The sequence below is a fragment of the Heliangelus exortis genome, chromosome 20, assembly GCF_036169615.1.
Source record: "Heliangelus exortis chromosome 20, bHelExo1.hap1, whole genome shotgun sequence".
Classification (NCBI taxonomy): domain Eukaryota; kingdom Metazoa; phylum Chordata; class Aves; order Apodiformes; family Trochilidae; genus Heliangelus; species Heliangelus exortis.
In genome coordinates, this window is record NC_092441.1 from 9,330,850 (window position 1) to 9,350,899 (window position 20,050).

Consider the following 20,050-nt stretch of genomic DNA (forward strand, 5'->3'; position numbering starts at 1 on the left):
TGATTTGACACCCTGTGATGGATGTCACTGGATGCTGAGTTGATAATCCTTTTTTTTTTTTTTTTTTGTCTGGGTTTGTTCCCCTCCACCCCATCTTCCTGTTCTCTCCAGCATCCCCAGGAGCTCTCCCAGCCACCCCCCCCCGCACCTCCCCTAACACAGCCCAACCGTTTACATGCTCCTTTATCCCACCTCTCCTGTTCTGCCCATTTTCTTACCTCCACTTTCACTAACACTCTGGTCACATCTGGATTTTTATTAAGATTAAAGCTAAAAAAAAAAAGAAACCACCAAACCACTCTGCGTTCCCCGTGTCCTCCTCTGTTTGTTCTTCTCTCCTGCTGCGTGATGTGCTGAAGCTCTTCTTCACCTTCCTCCCTGCAGCTGCTTTTCCTGCAGGCTGTGGTGCTTCTGCAGGCAGCAGCCCCTGCTTTCCCACCAGCATCCCCCTCATTCAGGTTGTCCCTCTTGGTTCAGCTTTACTCAGCTGCTCTTCTCGTCAATGCTTGGGTGTTGGAGGGTTTGTGAAGCCCTCCAGCTCCTCTCCTGGGTTCCTCTGGGCTGTGAACATTTCTCCTGGAGCTGAGATAAAGCCCTCCCAGCTTTCCTGCCAGCCTCAAATGTCCCCTGCCAGGGGGGTACCCCTGTGGGCTGAGCTCTGCTTTTTCCCATGATGTCCATCTCCCATTGCCTTTGTCCCTATGTTTTCATGTCCTCACATTCAACCTGCATTAAGATCTGAAATGTTCATTTCTACCTTTTCCCTGGCCAACCCTTGCTTGAAGTTGAAAATGAGTGAAGAGCTCTGATGGAAGTGCAGCAGCTTTTTGTTTTCCACGAGACCCAGCCTCATCCCCAGGCTGGGTGCAGCCGGGCTGGTGCAGAGGATGGGGGAAGCTGGGTGTCTGCAGCTCCTCACCATGCAGCCAGAAATGTGAGGAGGTGATGCCATTCCCAGGCTCTGGGAAAAATAGCAGAGGGTTTGAACAGGGAGAAGGAGATGGGCAGCCAGCTTCCCTTCAGGCACTGGAAGGTGCTCTAAAGTTTCCCAGGATGGAGACTTTTGTTGTACAGACAGAACAACACCAACTCTCAGCCTGGCTCCAGAGCAGAGCTGCTCCAGCCTCTGATCATCATTTTGGCTTCCTCTGGACTCACTCCATCAGCTCTGTGTCCTTCTTGTGCTGGGGCCCCAGAGCTGGACCCAGCACTGCAGGGGAGCTCAGCAGAGCAGAGGGGGACAATCTCTGAGGTTTTGTGCCTTGCAACACATGAGGTGCAACCTTGCCCTGAGGTTGCACCCCAGGGGAGGAATGTGATTTACAACTGGGTCACTGGCTGCCACCAGGCTTGCTCAGGGCTCCCTGGTGATTCTTCAGATCCAACAAGCTCCATTTGCCATGAAGCAAACAGCAGGGAGAGGGATGCTGTGTCCTGGGGATGAGGGATGGGGATGCTGGTGCAGCAGAGGGCTCAGCCCCTGCAGCAGAGCCCAGAGCCCTGCACTGCCCCGGGGCTGCACCCCGGCTTTGGAGAGCAGCAGGACTGGGGAGGGGGGAAGAGGGTTTGGAAAAGGCTTTTTGGGGTGCAGATGACCCTGCCAGGGGGCTGGGATTCCAAACCTGAGATGCCGATTTGGGTTTCATCTGTCTCTGCACAGCAAGACGTGCCAGGAGCATCTCGGCAGGGCAACAGCACCATCTGCTGCTGCAGGAATCTGCAGAGCTGTTCACTGAGACTGCCCCATCCAGCTCAAAACTCCCTTGCCCTTGGCCAGTCCCTGCAACAGCTCCACATCCATGGAAAAGAGCAGGGAACTGCTGCTTTGGGTCAAGGTGTGTCCCCACCTTGAGCAGAGGTTTGGTGTCCTGTCACCACACCTCACTCTGGCCCTGTAGAAGCTGAAGGGATCAGCTTTATTCACAATTCATTTTCACTGCCTCTTCAAATGCCTGCAGCTGATTGCAACCATCCAGGGATGTCTGTCCAAGGCCTGACATCCCAACTAAGATGTAGTGAAATGAGGCAATCAGGTGTTGCTAATTAAGAGGTGGGAGGCGTGAGCTTGTGTCAAGCCCACCTGTGCCCAATTAGGGCTGACCCCAGCTGCACATGAGCAGGACTGGGGGGCCAATAAAAGGTGAACTTCTGAGTGCATGCTCAGCTCACTCTTGAGCAGCCAGAGGATGAGGTTTGCTGAGTCTGGAGCAGAAGCACTGAACAAGGGCAGCCAAGTCTGAAGGCAGCAAGATGGGAGCACTGTTTGTGCACCTTGGCAAGAACTCCTGCTACGAAGTGCTGTGCCCCAAGAAAGGTTCGTCTGCTACACTAAGATCCAGATGGAGTCTGAGCTCTCTGGGAGCTCTGACTTGACCAAAGCCAAAAGCAATGTTCTTTCCAAGTCCCCCTCTTGCTGTAGTGAAGTGATGCTAATTGGAAAACACCTTCACCACTGGCTTCACCACCTTCACCACCAGTGGTGTTCCAACACCACTTCCCTCCTAGTCCTGGATATGGGGTGACAAAGACCCATGGAGTTGGAGCTGGACATGGGGAAAGGGGGAGTGATCAGGGTGGACACAGGAGGACCGTGCATGAATCCTTCATCATTAACAGCTGATGGAGAGAACCTCCCCTGCTCCCACACAAGTGATTTGGGCCACCTGGGAAGCCACCAGTTCAACTGGAGAACACAGAGCCAAACATCTGTGTGTCCCAAGGAGCGTGTCCTTTCGGAGGGGACAGGGACAGATGTGCATGGGGTAGGGCTCCAGCTGTCAGCACCATGGACCCTCCCCAGCCTGGGCTGTGTGAGGGGAGAAGGCATTCCTCTGAGGACTGTTTTCCAAGACAAATCCTGCAACTTCTTTCCTTGGAGCTGAAGCTTTGGGCTTGGTTTCTCCATAACAGGCTTGGTTGATGGGCCAAGGCCAATTGCTGAGTGTCAATGAGGCCAAATATCAGGTTCTGCACTTTGGCTACAACAACCCCCAGCTGGAGTACAGGCTTAGGGAGGAGTGGCTGGAGAGCTGCCCAGCAGAGAGGGACCTGGGGGTGCTGATTGACAGCAGCTGAACGTGAGCCAACAGTGTGCCCAGGTGGCCAAGAAGGCCAATGGCATCCTGGCCTGTATCAGGAACAGTGTGGCCAGCAGGAGCAGGGAGGTGATGTGACCCCTGTACTTGGTACTGGTGAGGCTGCACCTCCAGTGCTGTGTTTGGTTTTGGGCCCCTCACTACAGAAAGGGCATTGAGTGTGTCCAAAGAAGGGAAACAAAGCTGAGAGAGAGTTTGGAGGGCTTATGAGGAGCAGCTGAGGGACCTGGGGTTGTTTAGCCTAAAGGATGCTGAGGGGAGACCTTCTCACTATCTACAAATACCTTGAAGGAGTTGTAAGGCCATGGGGAGCAGTCTGTTCAGTGAAGTTCCAAGGGACAGGACAAGAGGTTAGTTAAGGGCTTGTCACTGTTAGATTCACATTTGAACTCAATGATCTTGAAGGTCTTTTCTAACCAAGATAGTTCTGTGATTCCAGGAGTTAAATAGAGGCTCATCAGCACCTGTGGGCACCAGGTCAGCTCTTCTAGCATGGACCCTGCTGTGTTGAGAGAGGAGGGCAGAGCAGAAAGGAGCTCCTCCAGCATGGGGATGTGACCAACATGCCTCTTCTTGTCCCAACTTTTGATTTAGTCCCTTGTATTTTGACAGCTTGTGCTTTTAAATATACTCTCATGCCTCTTGCCTGGCAGGATGTGGTGTTTACACCATTTCTCCAGTTTGGAGAGTTTCTGGTCAAAACAGAGCTGTTTTCTCTCCACCCACAAGGTTTTCCAAGCAGGAAGATTCCTGGGGTGCACAGAGTTATATAACTGCCTGATTTCATGGCTCAAAGATTCCATGGCTCAAGAATTCCATGGACGTGTGACACAGGATTCCATGGATCTGTGAAACCTGGAGACCTGGTCGGTTTGTGTGTACCTGGTGTGCACAGGGTGTCCCTGAGATCCTCTCAGTGAGCCTTGGTTCTCTCCCCCTTCTTCTGTCCTCCCCTATTCCCCCAGAACTAGTGACCAACCTGAGAACTGACCAGAATGGGGATTTTCTACTCAAGACCTGCAAAAGAGTTACAGGTAGCGTGGCTGGGGCTCTACCAAGGGGCTGAGCGTGCCCCAAACACTGGGAAAACTCTCCCCAACATCTCCTTGGAATTTCTTTGGTGTGCAGAAGGATGGGCTGGGGGAGATGCTTTGCAGCAGGGAGGGCTTCCAGGGGCAGCTTTAGCATCGCTGGTCAGAGCACAGAGGCAAAAGGGTTTAAAGAGACAAAGAGACTTTCCCCATGTCACCCACAGGGTGTTGGAGAGTGCTGACTCCAAATTGCTCTGTTTATTTCCAGTCTGACACCTGTGTAATGTGCTGGAGTTTATAATTCTATCTCAATTGTGATTTTCTCTTAATAGTAATTTTAATTAAATGGTGATTCTAAGTAAATCTATTACCCTGTTAGCCCAGTGCCTTTTCCAATGCTGGGGTTTTGGCTGTGTGCACAATGGAGCTCTTGCCCCTTGCATTTTGTCCAGCAGCACTGCCTCTTCCTCCAGGTTTCTCAGGGTCTTTGCTCCTGTGGTTCTCCTTTGGCTTTTAAGGCCCCCAGGCTCTTCCTGCAGCACAGGGAGGGCATGAGCTCTCAGCCCTTGGCTTTCCCAAGGAGAAGGATCCTGTTTTCCCTGGAAATTGCTTTCAGCAAGGGCATCCTGAGCCTGGCTGAACATGAGTGAGTCTTTGCCCCTTCAGGTTTTTGGTGGCTTTTGGAGGTTCTTGGTAAGTATCCCATTTGGAGATGGTTTTAAGGCCGTGCCTGGAGGAGCAGGGATGCAGAGGTGGGATGCTCACAGCCTGGAATGGATGCAGGGGGAGCTGGTGGTGGAGGGGAGGTCTGGGACCTCGGAAGACCCAGCCCCAGATCTCACCTTCTCCATTATTAACCAGGCCTGCAGGGAGGAGGCTCTGCTTGAGGCAGGCAGAAGCAGCAATGGTGCCAACATCCACCCTAAGACTGAGCTGGAAGGTGAGTCTGCTGAGGCCTGAGGAGAGGGACCGCCAGCCAAACCTGCTGTGCTTGAGAAAGCAGCACGGTTCTTTTCATGTTTCTTACCATGATGGCTTTTAAACAGAGCATCTATGATTTTCTTTATTTGTGCTCGAGTTCATAACCAAGGGACTGATTTGATCTTGTTGCCTTGTGCCCTGCAAAGATGGTAAAAATAATTGCTTTCTGTCACTGCTTAATGAGCAAGGCTGAGTGTTGTCCAGGCAGAGCTGGAACTTGAGGTTTGATGCTGGCAAAGCTCTTCTAGAGGACCCAGAGAACCCATTTGTTGCTCTGGTTTTGCCAAGTTTGAGTAAAACAAGCTTGGAAAACAGGAGGAAAACAGGGAATACAATGTAGAGAAATCAGTGTTCCTCTTGGGACTGAGCTGTGGCTTAGTGAGGCCTCAGCCACGTCAGCCATTGCTGCAGTGTCCAAAGTGCTGCAAACACCACTTTGTTGCAGGCCGAAGGACCCAGGACGTGGACGTGCAGGTGTCACTGGGACACTGGGAGGAGCAGGGCTACCACTGTAAGTCCCAACGTGGCTCTTGCTAAACTCCTCGGGGTGACATGGGCACTGGGGGCTTCTGAAAGCAGGTCCATGTGGCCAGCTGGAGGGACTAGTGGTTCTTTGGAGGGCAAGTGGCATTATTTAGCAAGACTCCCTTTTTCCGTACTTTTTGCATGTTGTAACATTTTTTTTTTTTAAGCAGTGAAGTGCCTTAAAAATGTCTTTTTTAAGGCTTGCCTTCCTTGGAGGGTTCCTGGCTTTAAAAAAGGAAATGCAGGGAAGCAAAGCAACCCATCCTTTGGCAGAGGTGGAGTAGATGCTTCCTCTTTCTCCCTGGCTCTGTGCAAGCCCAGCCAGACCCAGGGGAGCAGGACCAGCCCAGTCTTTCTGGCTGAACCACCACCAATCCCATGGCCACTTGGCACGGGCTGTGTTCAAGCATGGTAATGGGATGGGGCTTTGTCTTCTGTCCCTAGGCACTTTATCCCTGTACAACGTGCAGCTCATCCTTGAGAGTGAGGAGGATGAGGAGCACGAACCCCATGACTTGTTCATGGAGCTGGATGAGATCTGCGTGGAAGGAGATAAAGGTGCTGAGTGGAAGGAAAAAGCCAGGTGAGTCCTGCTGTGGTGGCAGAGGGGTCCCCGTGCTGGTGGCACCCGCAAGCTCTGCTTTCTGCTCTCTGGGATGTGAAATTTTTGCAGCTGCAGGTGCTGATCCAAGGAGCCTTCTCCTCTTGACCCCTGCAGTTCTACCAAAGGGGTGGCAGAGCTGGGGCTCTTTCCGTGCAGTGGGGCTGATCACACCTGATGTTTGCAGGTGGCTCAAGTTTGAGGAGGTTGTGGAAGCTGGTGGTGAGCGCTGGAGCAAACCCTTTGTGTCCACACTGTCCATGCACAGCATCTTTGAGCTGCAGAGGTACATCAGCAATGGCACAGTGCTGCTGGATGTGTCTGCCAAAAGCATCGAAGAGGCTGCAGGTACCGTGGGTGCCATATCTCTCAGGAAGGGACAAGCTCAGCTCACAGTGGTGCCCTTCACACCCAAATCACTCCCTGCCCCAAGGCAGGTCCTTTTCCACAAGTTCTGCTGGGGTTGGAAGTTGTGAGTTGGTTCTGAGTGTAGGCTGGGCAGGTCACAGTCTCACCAGCTTTTCCTTCCCTTCTGCAGCCTCGTGGAAGCAACCTCTGGGGTTGGAGAAGGGTTTGGAGACTATTCTGAAGGCAAAAGGGAGCAAATGTCAGGGCTTAGCAAGCTGCTCTTAGCCATGCAGAGTCTGCATAAGAGCTGAACCTCCTTAAAGAAATTTTATTAGGAGCCATTTCCTCCATTCTTTATTTTTTTTTGCCTTAACATCAATGATTTAAGAGTTTTAAAGGCAGAGATTGTCTGGTAGATCAGCAGGCAGTGTATTTCTGTGGGGAAGAGAGCAGAAGTTAACTGAAAAAGCAGGTTTGGAGAAATGGTCTTGGACTGGCAGGTCTCCATTCTGTCCTCTCCAGAGCTGGAGCAGTTGATGCTGTTCTTAGCAGGTTTCTCTCTGGGCTCAGCTCATTGCAGGCTCTGGGCCACAGCAGCTCTGGGAACCTCTGTGATCCAGATGGTTTCTAGTGTGGTTAAATGTGCAGCACATCCAGAGAGGACACACCAGACAAACTAATGGCCTGTGTTAGTGTGGGGCCTAGTGACCCTGGTGAAGCCATGGCTAAGCCTTTTGATATGGTTTGGAGCAAAAGAAAATTGTTGCTTTCACTGCAAAGGCTGAACTGTATGAAAATGTCTTGCTAAGCCAGGCTGAGCCCAGGTCAGGCTCTCCTGCATGGGGCAGCCTTCCCTGGGGACTGCGGGGGATAAATCTGGGGGGTTTCAGCTCTGACAGCTTCATTTCCTTCTGCCATACCCAGACATTATCCTGAGCCAGCCAGAACAGGTTGAAGAGTTTGACAAGAAGGTGCGGGCAAAAGTTCGGGAAATTCTTTTGAAGAGACATTGCCACCAGCATGACAAGGACAGAAAGAACCTTCTTGCCATGGTCTGCTCTGCTGCTGGGGGGAGCAGACAGAAGAAGCAAACAGACCCACAGTGCCTTGATCGAGGTGAGAGTTCTTGCAGGTCTCTGGCACCAGGGAAGTGTTCCTGGAGGGCTTTGGCACCAGGGGAAGGTTCCTGCAGGGTTTGGTCCCTTTAGATTTGTCCTGGCAAAAGAGGAGCATCCCGATTACTCCTTGCCCATCTTTTTGAGTGTCTTTCTTTTTCCTGCCAGCCCCAAAACTCACCATGGCAGAAGTTAGAAGAACCCTGTACAACCTGACCGATGCAATAGGTTTAAGCAAGGTGAGACACTCTTACACTTTTAGGGACAGATTTGCTGTTGCAAAATTGGCTGCAGAGTGTGATGCAGAGTCTTGGGGTTTTGCTTTGGGGGTAAATGCCTGAAAATCATTTCTCATGCCCAGGCAGAGCTGCACTTCATGAGGAAAATTCCCATCGGGGCTGAAGCTTGCAACGTGCTGGTTGGAAAGCTGGATTTCCTTCACCAGCCCATCGTGGCCTTTCTCCGCCTGGCCCCAGGTGTCCTCTTCATGGACATGACAGAAGTTCCCATCCCAACAAGGTCTGCAGGAGAGGCACAAAGTTTTGATTTTAAAGAACTAAGAAACCATCCAGTGGCGTGCATCGGTTTGGTGTCCCGAGGGAACGAGGCCACTGGGAGAGAGGGAGTTTCCCCCACCCACATCTCCTCACCTTCCATTCCCCCTTCCCTGCTGTAGCTTTACAACCCATTGGCCAATTGGACTGGAAATGGGCCCTAAAATGAAATTTGCTATCACAGGTAGTGAATTCCAAATTCAGCAGAGGTGGTGGTGAGCCCACGTGTCTCCTCTGGATCCAAGCTCTGGGCTGGGAGCTCCCGGGATCTCCTCTGAACACACACATGTTCTTATCTCTCATTTTGTCCTCCTCACCCAGGTTCCTGTTTGTCTTGCTTGGACCAGGAGAAAAACCCCATGAGTACTATGAGGTTGGCAGGTCCATGGCTACTCTCATGACGGATGAGGTGAGACAAGAGAAGGGATATCTGGGGTCATGGCTGCCTTTTCTCCACCTCCCAGTCTGTGTCTTAGTGAGGAGGAGGAGGAGGAGTTGCTGTCCCAGCTGCCCATCAGCTCTCCAAGCAGCCCAGCCCTCCTCCTCCTTCTCCCCCAAAGCAAACAATGTGGATTTGCATCACTCCACATCCTGGAGGCTGAAATTCCACCTGGGTGCCCCCTGCACCTCATCCTTCTCGCAGGGGTCCCCAGCCCAGCATCGCCAGGGCCAGTGAAACCTCTCTTTAAGCACAGGGTGTGGTGTGCCATGGGGATGGCACCTCCTGTAGATGGTTACAAGTACCCCAATGCACAGCTTTTTCCTTTTGGGGAAATATTTCCTGCCATTTCCAGCAGGGAATTTGGAGGAAATAATCTTTCATGTAGGCAAGAGCTTACTGCACTGGTTAGCAGGTATGAGGTGGGTTGTCCTCTCACCAGGTTGTCTCCTGCTGGCAGGTTTTCCGTGCTGTTGCCTATAAAGCCAGGAACCGGGCTGACCTTGTGTCTGGCATCATGGAATTCCAGGATCGGGTCACAGTCTTGCCACCAGGAGCGTGGGATCCATCCATCAGAATTGAGCCCCCCAGAAAAATCCCCTTGCACGTGGGTGCTGGGCAGAAGGAGGCACATGGGGGAGGGGGGGACATCCGGACAGATGGACAGACAGCAGCATGGCTGGGGCTGCTGCTCCATGTCCACATGGTCCCAGTTTGATACTGTACCCAGAGCAGCAGCCAAACAGCCTGGTGGATCCCAGTCCATGTCTTCAATTTCTTTCCATCTGAACAGGAGAGGAGGAAGCTGCCAGGAGCTTCTCACAGCACACCCAATAAGCACAGTGGGCCTGAGCTGCAGTGGACGAGAAGGTGTGAACTTTAAAGAGTTTGGGGTTTTTTCAATTTGCCTCTAAAATCTGAGGAGCGTGCACCCACCTTTGCAGCAGGTTTCTGGGGTCAGTTGTCCCAGTGAAAGGACTCCAGCTTTCCAGTTGGTCCCCTGGGCTGGGCAGGTGGGAGATCTGCTCCCAGGTTTTCTTGCCTTGGGGTGGTGGCAGATGTGTGAATGGCTCCAGGGAGAGCTCTGCTGCTTCTCAGGGCAAGGGGCTGTGGCACTATGAGAGTATGGGCTCTGACATGAGGTCTTGGTGGTGGTGGTGGAGGGTTTGTTCGTGTGCCTCAGCTTCTACTGGTGTAAAATGGGAGATGGAGACAGCTTCAGTTTAGCCAAGAAAGCTTTTCTGTGCCAGGGATTGCCCTTCTACAGACAAGAAAACTCCATGTGCTCTTCTAGGAGAACAGGCTGTTTCTTTCCTTCCCCCAGGTTCTTTGGAGGCTTGATCCAGGATGTGAAGAGGAAAGCACCATGGTTCTGGAGTGACTTTCAGGATGGCCTGAACCTGCAGTGTCTGGCTGCCTTCCTCTTCCTCTACAGTGCCTGCATGTTCCCTGTCATCACCCTTGGGGGACTGCTGGAGGAGGCAACTGGTGGTCAACTAGTGAGCACCTCCCAGTTGGGTGACAGGGGGGTAGGGGAGTAGGGGAGGGATATAAAACACCTGCAAAAGTCCTTGCTGAAGCGAATTTCCTTTGGGTTTTGGTTTGGGGTTTTTTTTGCCCCCATTATTTATTTCCTCACTGCAGCCTCTTTTCCCTGGACAGAGTACCGAGGAGTCACTGTTGGGTGCAGCACTGAGTGGCGTGGTCTACTCCCTCTTTAGTGGCCAACCTCTCACCATCCTGGGCCTCAGTGGACACATCCTGGTGTTTGAGAAGGTCCTCTACAAATTCTGCGTGTAAGGTTGACTGGCATGGCCGGGTGCTGAGAGCCTTCTGAAGAAGGCAGAGATGGAGAAAAGATAATTTTCTTGTATTTTTCTTAGTGCTACTTGTCAGATTTGTCTTCTCTGTCACAGCCATGGCTCACTGGTGCTTTGGTATGTGATGGTATAAGAGCCCTTGCTCTCTGCAGAATGTATGGGGCTGTTTAGGTGTTTGGGGTTTAAGCAAAGCAGAAGGAGAAGAAACCAAGAAACCACAAGGATGTGGATGCCCTGAGATGGGCTGCACAAAGAAGATGAGACAAATCCCTCTGGTTTGGGAATGAGGGAGGATTTGCTTCCCTCCATGTACCAAACCAGACTCTTTAGTCTGGTTTAGACAGAGTTATGCCTTGTTGAGGCAAGATAATTGCTAAAGAACAATCATTAAATAATTGGCCTTTCCTCCTGAGAACCCCTGCCATGAGGCTCTCTGTTGCAGCACCTGGAAACTGCAGTTACCATTCACAGACTTGATTCCAGCTCCGAGATTGCTTCCAGTTTCCCCCAGGGAGGGCTCAGATGGGAGCCTCTCGATGCCTTTCCCACCCCTCTCTTTGTTTTGTCTCCCCAGGGACAATTACCTCTCCTATCTGTCTCTGCGGGCGTGCATTGGGCTGTGGATCTGCTTCTTCTGCATTGTGCTGGTGGCCACTGATGCCAGCTGCTTGGTGTCCTATGTCACCCGCTTCACTGAAGAAGCCTTTGCCACCCTCGTCTGCATCTTCTTCATTTATGAGGCTGTAGAGAAGCTGATACACCTGCACGAGGTCTACCCTGTGCACATGCCCAGCAAGCTTGACTACCTCACCAACTACTAGTGGGTTTTTTTCCCTCCTAAACCAGGGCTGCACCTCCAGCGCCTTTCCCTTACCCCTGTCTTGGCTTCTCTCCTCCCAGCTGTAAGTGTGAGGCCCCGGTCCATCCCGGCAATGAGACCCTGCAGTTCTGGCAGAGCAACAACATCAACGTGTCTGGCATCACCTGGGGAAGCCTCACAGTGACTGTAAGTGCCCCGAGCCCCTGCTTCCTCCTGCTGCAGCCACGGGGCCCAGGGGCATTCCCACAGGGCAAACCTCAGAGCCCTGCAGGTGATGTGGGCTTCAAACCCTGCTGGTGCTGCTTGGAAAGGCCTTGCTTCCATCTCCTGGGTGGGTTTCACCTGCTTGGGCATCAGAAGGAGAGTCCACCTCGTCCGGTCCACCCGGTCCCAATAGGAGTTGTGAGTGTGCTCCTTAACCCAGATGCAGGACAAGGTTTGTGACCAGAAGCAAGGTCAAGTGGGTGGTTAGGTTCATAGAATCCTAGAATTGGCTGGGTTGGAAGGGACCTCAGAGATCACCAAGTCCAACCCTTGATCCACTCCCCCCGTGGTTCCCAGCCCATGGCACTGAGTGCCACATCCAGGCTCTTTTGAAATATCTCCAGGGATGGAGAATCCACCCCTTCCCTGGGCAGCCCATTCCAATGCCTGATCACCCTCTCCAGAAAGAAATTCTTTCTCATGTCCAACCTAAACCTCCCCTGGCACAACTTGAGACCTCTTGTGCCCTCTTGTCTTGCTGAGAGTTGCCTGGGAAAAGAGCCCAACCCCCCCCTGGCTCCAACCTCCTTTCAGGGAGTTGGAGAGAGTGATGAGGTCTCCCCTGAGCCTCCTCTTCTCCAGCCTCAACACCCCCAGCTCCCTCAGCCTCTCCTCACAGGTTATTGTAGTTGGGGTCTTCTTCAGCCAGGGTTACCCAGCATTCAAGTGGAGAATGTGTGTTGGGTCTGCAGTCTGGTGTTGCCTCCCATCTCATCTCTGCATTCTGCACTGGGGGGTTCAGTGTCACTTCTGCAGCTCCTGCTGCTCATCAAACAGGAGTTTCCAGCAGCAGTCACATGGTGATGGATCTTGGACCACGAGCCTCAAAACCCTCTGATTTTCTGCAGTTTCCTTGCTGCACCTGCACTGCCTTGGTGTCCTGATCTCTCTTTCTCCAGGAGTGCATCAGTTTACATGGAGAATTTCATGGACCTGCCTGTGGACACAGTGGCCCCTACACCCCTAATATCTTCCTGTGGTGCTGCATCCTCTTCTTCTCCACCTTTGTCCTGTGCACCTTAGTGAAAACGTTTAAAACCAGCCGCTACTTCCCAAGCAGAGTAAGTAGAAGATGGAGGCCAGCAGCAGCCTCCACACTCATTTCCCAACATGGCTTTGCAGGAGCACTGAGTGCTCTGCCACCACTTGAAGGTCAAGCTCTCCATCAGTTTGGATGTCCCTCACTCACTGCCATGAGTTCAGAAGGACTGTACCACTTTCCACCTGCCTCACAACCTGCCCCAAGCACTTTTATTCTCAGGTGCTGGGAAATCAGGTCTTCCATAGTGGGGCTTTTTCTTCCCCTGCTGAGCATTATGTTGATTCCATTGAGGAGCTGCCATGGAACAGAACACAGTTTCTTCCTTTTGAGGAACAAATGTTGTCTCAGTGCCTTAGTCCCATTGTAGCTGTAGAATCATAGAATCCTTCTGGTTGGAAAAGAACTTTGCAATCATCAAGTTCAGCCTGTGAGTGTGGCTATCATGGCAGAATTCTGATTCCTTCATTTTTAATACTTTTTTTTTTTAAGATTTGAATGAAAATAGCATATTTCCACCTAGATAAATGTTAAAGACAGAGGCCTGACACAACATCTCCCAGGGACAAATGCAGCAGCACTATCTAACCAAGGGTTTTCACTGCATCTCCTCATTGTTGGGGTTTTGGTAACTGGGTGTAATGGTGTCACCATCCCTCACTTTCCCGCCTCAAGTCATGACCCTGTTTGCAATGCCCCTTTCAGCTCTGGTTTCTTGCCCTAGGTGCAGTCCATATTAAGTGACTTTGGTGTTTCTCTCACCATCATCTTCATGGTGCTCACTGACTACCTGTCTGGGATCCCATCACCAAAGCTCCACGCCTCCACTGAATTCATGGTAAGGGGTCCAGGGGGTTGGCATGGAGTGGGTTTCATCCCATGCTTGTGCCCATGGGGATGCCACAAGGTGATGCTAGGGCAGCACAGGTCTGAGTCTGGAGGAGATGCTGATAATGTGACCATTTCCTCTTTTCCACCTCTAAGTCCAATGTTTCCTTCTGGGAACAAGAAGACAGCCCCAGAATTAGACACAGAAGTATCTGTGGGTGCTTGCAAGGAGGACACTGGCACTGCTGAAAGCCCTGGGAGAGGGTGACATGAAGTCAGGGCTGGAGAAGCTCTGACACAGGGTTGGAGGGGAAAATCAAAGCCAGTGAAGTGGCAGGGCTGGGCATGATGCTGCTGTGTGTGCTTTGCTGCAGCTCACCACAGATGGCCTCGGGTGGATCAACAGCCCCATAGGATCCAACCCGTGGTGGACAGCGTTGGTTGCACTGATCCCAGCTCTGCTCTGCACCATCCTGATAGTCATGGAGCAGCAGATCACTGCTCTGATTGTCAACAGGAATGAGCACAAGCTGAAGGTGAGGGGCTGCAAGAGGTGACCCCATCCCCAACCCACTCTGGGCAGCAGGTATGGAGAGAAGCTCTGACTCCAAATGCTTTCAGGAGGCATTGGTCTGGGGCAGCAGCAGGCTGTGTGACAGGATGTTGTCCTGGATTAATGGTGCCACAGGGAGCAAACACCAGGGGAGTTCCAATGAGCAGCCTTTCAGAGCAGCAAATTCATCTTTGATCAGTAGAGAAGCACAGTTTTCTTTGAAAATAGCAGAAGCATCTGGGGGAACAAATCCTTTGGATGCTCCATCAAGAAGCTGACCTGTGCTCACAAGTAGGGTTGGAGTCAGACTTGTGACCTCATCCTCACTCCTATGTCCTGGGATGCTCTGTTTCTTCTTTCCTTCCCACAGAAAGGATGCGGGTACCACTTGGACCTTTTTGTGGTGGCTGTGATTCTGGGCATGTTCTCGTTGCTAGGGCTGCCCTGGTTTGTAGCTACAGCTGTCCTGTCCCTCAGCCACGTCAACAGCCTCAGAGTGGAGTCCAGCTGCTCAGCTCCAGGAGAAGAACCTAAGTTTCTGGGCGTACGAGAGCAGAGAGTCACTGGCCTGATGATCTTTGTGCTGATAGGCTGCTCAGTCTTCTTCACTTCTGTGCTAAAAGTAAGAGGAAAATTCAAAATAACCACCACGAGGTTTTGGGAGGTGACTCAAAATCAGTCCCTTCTCTCCAGGGCTGAGTAGTTTTAAGTGGAAGAGGTGATCCAAAACCTTGACCCGTGCTAGAAATCAGCCTCAGTTGTGTTTCTGGCTCCTCAGACCCCATTAGGGATGCTCGAGGCAAGCGAGCAATGGTCACAGAGCACAGCACATGGGAGCATGGGTGAAATCACCTCTTTCCCTCCAACCTTTCTGGGAAACAAAATTATTCTGATGAAGTGTAACTCAAAAGTTCAGTCTGAAGCAGAACGTTAACTCACTTGCACACAATAAACTCTCACAGGTAAAATCTGAGGCATCTCAAACCCTGCGGAAACTGGAAAGCTTTGGGCAACTTTAGGCAGTGCCTGTAGGAAAGAGAGGCAATCCTGACAATGCAGTTTAAACTCCAACATGACTGTGGGTTTTTTGTTCCAGTTTGTCCCCACGCCTGTGCTTTATGGCATCTTCCTCTACATGGGTGTGTCATCACTCCAAGGAATTCAGGTACAGACCCTTTTCCAGGGTGCATCGTGTCTGCCCCTTGGTATTTCAGCCCTGGGGAAGCAGGAGAAAAGCAGTTGCTCAGGGAAAAGCCTCCGTGGGAGCAAGCAATGGAAATACTCTGTGTAAGACAAAGGTTGGTGGAGGCACAGGAGGTTTCCAGGGTGGCCCAGGCAAGTTGAGCACTCACGGTTTCAGGGGTCAGGGCAGGTCAGCCTTTGGTTACCTGAAACTGAGGGATTTGGTGCAGAGGGAAAGCAGGTTCTAGCACTGGTGGGAATCCTTTCTGGGGATTCAGTGAGTGAGGAAAAGCCAATAACAGAGTAATATGGGGTAATTGCAATGTGGTGGGCAGTGCTCTTTCTTGGTTTATAGCTGGAGAGAAGGGGAAGTGGGTGCTGCTCCCAGGGGGGGGAACAGAGTGGGATCCAGGATTTCTCATTGCAGGCTGGGTCCTGGAAACACCCTCCATGTCTCAACAGGGCCGGAAACCTTCTGCAGATCCCAGGTGGAAACTTTCCACTTTTATTTTGCAGTTCTTTGAACGCTTGAAACTGTTTGGGATGCCAGCGAAGCGCCAGCCGGATTTCACCTTCCTGCGCCACGTCCCCCTGCGCAAGGTGCATTTGTTCACCCTGATCCAGCTGTTCTGCCTCATCCCTATCTGGGTCATCAAGGTGTCCCGTGCTGCCATCATCTTCCCCATGATGGTAAGAGCTGGTGCTACTGGAGAGCAGGACGTTGGCAGCGTCGGGATGAGCTGCAGCATCATCTCTGGCCTCACCGTGTCTTCCCTCTCACATGTGAAGGTTTTCGCTCTCGTTTTTGTCCGGAAATTAATGGATTTCTGCTTCTCAAAACAAGAACTGAGCTTTCTTGATGACCTCATGCCAGAAAGCAAGAAGAAGCTGGATGATGAAAAAAATGAAGCCAATGCAGAAGAGGTAAAGCTTGCTGGGGGCTGGCCATGTCCCTTGGGCTGTGAGCTTGCCTGTTTCTATCACAGCTTGTCAGTAAATGTTGGGGAAGATCAAAGCTTAAGAGAAGCAGGTCCTGATAGCCTGGATCCCACATTGTAACCCTTTTTTTCATAAATTAACAGTGGGATTAACACTCAAAAAGAGGGATAAGTTTTTTAATTAGTCATTTGTAATAAAGATGATGGTGATTGTGATGACAATGATGATGATGAAAAGAATTGTTTATAGTGGTGTTTACAACCACTCCCACCCCCCAAAAAAAATTATTTGGAATGGAAGGTCTTTATTGGCTGCAGTAACAGCCAAAGCTGCTGTGGGTCAAAAGGAGGGGGCAGCAGACAATGTTCTTGCTGTTGTTTAGTTTATCTCCACTTTGATTCAAACATAGAACCATGTTTGTCTCTTTCCCATCAGGAGGTCCAGAAGATAATGGCATCATTTGCTGAAAGCTCAGCTCATACAAATCTGGGGGAGACCAGTGAAGAGGATACCTTGAAGAGAAGGAGATCCAGGTAAAGCCCCACCAAGTTCCAGGTCCTGGAAGTTTGAAGGTGTTTGGCACAGAATCACAAAATAGTTGTAATTGGAAGGGAGCTCTAGAGATCATCTAGTCCAGCTAAAGCAGGATGTCCCAGAACATGTTACACAGAATTCCATCCAGGCATATTTTGAGTATCTCCAAAGGAGACTCCACAACATCTCTGGCTGGGCAGCTGTTCCAGTTCTCTGTCACCAGCCCTAAATAAGTTTTCCCTCATGTTTAGATGCAACTTCCTGTGCACATTTTTCTCCCCTTGGTTCTTCATTGAGCAGCCCCTAGAAACCAGCAGTCAGATTGGTGGGAGATCAAATCTAGAGAGGGCTGCAGGAGGGGATGGCAGGGCTCTGACCCTAAGCAGGTGGCTGCACAACTTATGTTTGTCCCCCTAAACTTGCACCATCCGTGAGTCTGGGGCATCTGGAGCTCTGCAGCTCTTTCCTTGACCTCCCAGAACTCTTTGTCCAGCAAAACCTCCCATGCTGATGCTGAGCTTTGATGCTTTGGGACCCCCTGTTCCTCTTGCTGATGCAAATGGATTCGGGGACTTCAGTTCCCACACTCGGGCATTGCTGAGTGTAAAATATTTCTTGCAGTACTGCTCCTCTCAGCCTTGAGATCTCAGATGAAGTGGAGGAAGCAACTGTATAGATGCTGTTGGTACGAACACAGAAGCAGGGAGCCAAAAGGTAAAGGGTTTTAGGTGAGGGTGACCGTGCTGCTCTGCCCCAGCCACGGCACAGGGCTGTGGTGTTCACCTCCTCTGGACAGAGATGTCCCTGGGGAAAGGTGGTGAGAACACCAGCTCTTCTGCACTGGGAAGTGCCGGGGATGGGGGCTGGATGAGCAGCAGCCAACTGTTGGTCATCTCCCTCTTTGTGTCTTCCCCCCCCCAATTCCATCTTCAGGATTGTTGTCTTTGAAGGAGAGAAGTGAGAAGATGACTCAGGGATGTGGCAATGCAGACAGGGGGAGAAACCACTTTTGTTCAGCTGCAGGATTCCCAACAAAGCCTTGAGATGTGCCCGGGTCCCTTCGTGTGCTTCAGGCGTTTTGTGTCTCTAGCCCAGCAAACAGAGATGCACATCCCGGGTGCTGTGAAGCCTCCGTGTTTCTGTTGTTGCAGTTTTGTAGCAGCAGAGGGACTGCTGCAGCTTGAGCATTCAGTGCAGGCTTTTCAAGCTCTTATTCCCCCTCTCCATTCTCTTTTTTTTTTTTTTTTCCAGATAAAAACTCTGAAAACACAAAGTAATTTTCTGTTATATTTAATGCATTCTCCACTTTCTTCTTCATCACGACCAGGTTTTTGGTCTGGTTTGGGATCCTGGCTTTATTTCACTCTGATGTCCTGACTGGTACAGGAGGGATGCCCTCCAATGGGGGGCATGGAGAGAGCTCTGACATCCATGTAACACACTGAAGGCTTCAGTTGTATCCAAACTGTGATTTTATCTAAATCGATTTAACCTAAATTCTGATTTGTGGACAGGCACAAAATTATCTAAAAGAAATGCCTTAAAGAAGGAACTTGGCTTGTAGCCCAGGGATCATGGGGTCTCCCTGAGAAATCCTGGTGCCAGCTGAGGTCCTGCCACCCGACACATCCATCGAGTCCCAAAAGCAGTGTCCCTCCCATCTTGGCTGCCAAAATGATACTGGGATATTCAGATAGCTCCAACCCGACGTGTATCCAGCACCATGACAAAGAATGCCTCCCTCCTAAAACTTCAAAACAGGTGTTACAGGGTTCTTTCTGCAATTAACACTTCTCTGCCCCTGCAGACCCCCCAGCATCCCACCTGCCCCAGCCTGGGGGCTGGAGAAGAGTCCAGAAGCTGCTGGGATCACCTCCCTCTGGACCAGGGAACCCTCTGGACCAGCCCTGCTTGCCTGCCACCCTCCAGCCCCACTCCCTCTGCTGCCTATGGGGTCACAGAGGGGTCCAGGGAGCCCCTCCAGGCTGGGGTGTCAAGCCCTGGCCATGGGGTACCCTGGGCAGGGAGGGCTGGGTGCCAAGCCATGGGGAGGTGTTTGCTGCCCTGATGGGGGTTTGCATGGGGGACACTGAGACCCTGGGTGAGTGAGGAAATAGTCTGGGGGATGGAAAGGACATTTTAAGGGGATTCTCCCTTTTTTTTCCCTAGGAAGCAAGGGGGAAGGGGAAGGAAAAGGGAAAAAGGGAAAGGAAAGGGCTGGACCCTTCCTGGCCCACAGCTCATGCAGCCAGCACCATCACTGTGACAAAACTGGAAGTGCAGTACCCAACATCTCCCCAAATTCCATGTCCTTGTGCCACAGCTTCCCCCAGCACAGTCCCCCCCACCAAGCCAGGTCTGCTTTCCCCAGACTAAGCCCCATTTTTTAATCCAACAAGCCACCTCCAAGCTCAGGGCATCCCTCCCCCAGCAGCCATGGCAACCCCAGGTGCCTCAGTCCCTCTCCACCTTGCTCTTCCCTTTTTACCCATTCTGAAGCCCAAAATTCCCTTCTGAAGTGAGGGTTGAATCATCCCAACTTTTACTCTGTTGGGCTCAGCTGGTGGTTGGGATGGATTCCAGCTTCCCTTTGGGGGCTCTGCCCCAGCACCCTCTCTGCTTTCCTGTGCCTCTCAGCTCTGCCAATAAATTGCACTTCTTTCTTCTAATCCCCAGGCTTCCTTTCGACCTAAAAAAAATGTTCCCAGAGGCTTTTATCCTTTTCCCCTCTCTGCTCTGGCCGTGTGGAGGGTGGGGGCTGAGCTGGGGTGCCCTTATCTAGGGGGTTAACAATGCATCTGTGTCCCCCTTGGGGTAAGGAATAAATCCAGCTTGTTTTCTCAGGGAGACACCACTGAAAACACCTGGGACAAGTCCCTGGCAGCCTGATTTGGAGCCAAAAACCACCAAGGCCACACCAGCCTCTTTTTCTCCCCTTGTTTTATTGTGTTGTTTTTGTCAGGGAGCAAAACCAGGGGCTGAAGAGGGAAGATGAAGGGGGCTGAGATGGGCAGATGCTCCTGCAAATAATGGAGTGGCTTTGTGGGAGCCAGAAGTTCAAGTTTCACAGGGTAAATAGAGCCTGGAGAAGCAGGAGATTGGAGCAGAGCTGGGAAGTGAGTTCCCAAGCAGCTCCAAGGCTGACGTAAGAGCAGCCCTGGAGCTGGGCTGCTCAGCACATACCTAATTTTCCCATATAAGGCCAAGGAGAGCAATAACTCTCCTGGCAAGCAGATCAATAAAAACAGATGGTGGGCTCTCAATTAGAGATTAAGCACATACCAATCCAGAACAAACAGGCCATAAATCATACGTGAAGGAGAGTATTTACAGTTTAGATCACATTTCTTAATTAATTCAAAATGGCCCAGAAAAGAAAATA

At 51.4% G+C, this 20,050-nt stretch overlaps 2 protein-coding genes across 11 annotated transcripts in view; one reads left to right on the plus strand and one right to left on the minus strand.

Moving 5' to 3' along the window:
• Window positions 1-20,050, minus strand: part of LOC139805752 (uncharacterized) — a 335,505-nt gene that overhangs the window by 51,800 nt on the left and 263,655 nt on the right. The window contains exon 1 of one of the 7 annotated variants that reach the window (XM_071764510.1): window positions 12,118-12,180. The exons of the other annotated variants lie outside the window; for them this stretch is intronic. The gene's annotated coding sequence lies outside the window, so the exon portion shown is untranslated. Of the gene's footprint in view, window positions 1-12,117; window positions 12,181-20,050 lie in introns of those variants that run through there. 7 annotated transcript variants of the gene reach the window in all.
• On the plus strand, window positions 3,956-17,489 carry LOC139805742 (electroneutral sodium bicarbonate exchanger 1-like). 4 transcript variants are annotated; one of them, XM_071764493.1, is made up of 24 exons: window positions 3,956-4,129; window positions 4,988-5,066; window positions 5,553-5,618; window positions 6,077-6,215; window positions 6,421-6,581; window positions 7,506-7,697; window positions 7,886-7,935; window positions 8,058-8,215; window positions 8,572-8,659; window positions 9,150-9,303; window positions 9,481-9,559; window positions 10,014-10,188; window positions 10,352-10,485; window positions 11,084-11,329; window positions 11,410-11,515; window positions 12,493-12,654; window positions 13,357-13,470; window positions 13,835-13,996; window positions 14,384-14,635; window positions 15,110-15,178; window positions 15,712-15,885; window positions 15,985-16,119; window positions 16,570-16,667; window positions 17,290-17,489. In XM_071764493.1, exons 1-24 carry the CDS (start codon window positions 4,091-4,093, stop codon window positions 17,342-17,344), a joined length of 3,087 nt encoding a protein of 1,028 aa, XP_071620594.1. In that variant the 5' UTR covers window positions 3,956-4,090; the 3' UTR covers window positions 17,345-17,489. The 4 variants fall into 4 exon arrangements, with proteins under 4 accessions (XP_071620594.1, XP_071620592.1, XP_071620595.1 ...); XM_071764491.1 differs by lacking the exon at window positions 17,290-17,489 and adding an exon at window positions 16,920-17,091; XM_071764494.1 differs by lacking the exons at window positions 14,384-14,635; window positions 17,290-17,489 and adding an exon at window positions 16,920-17,091.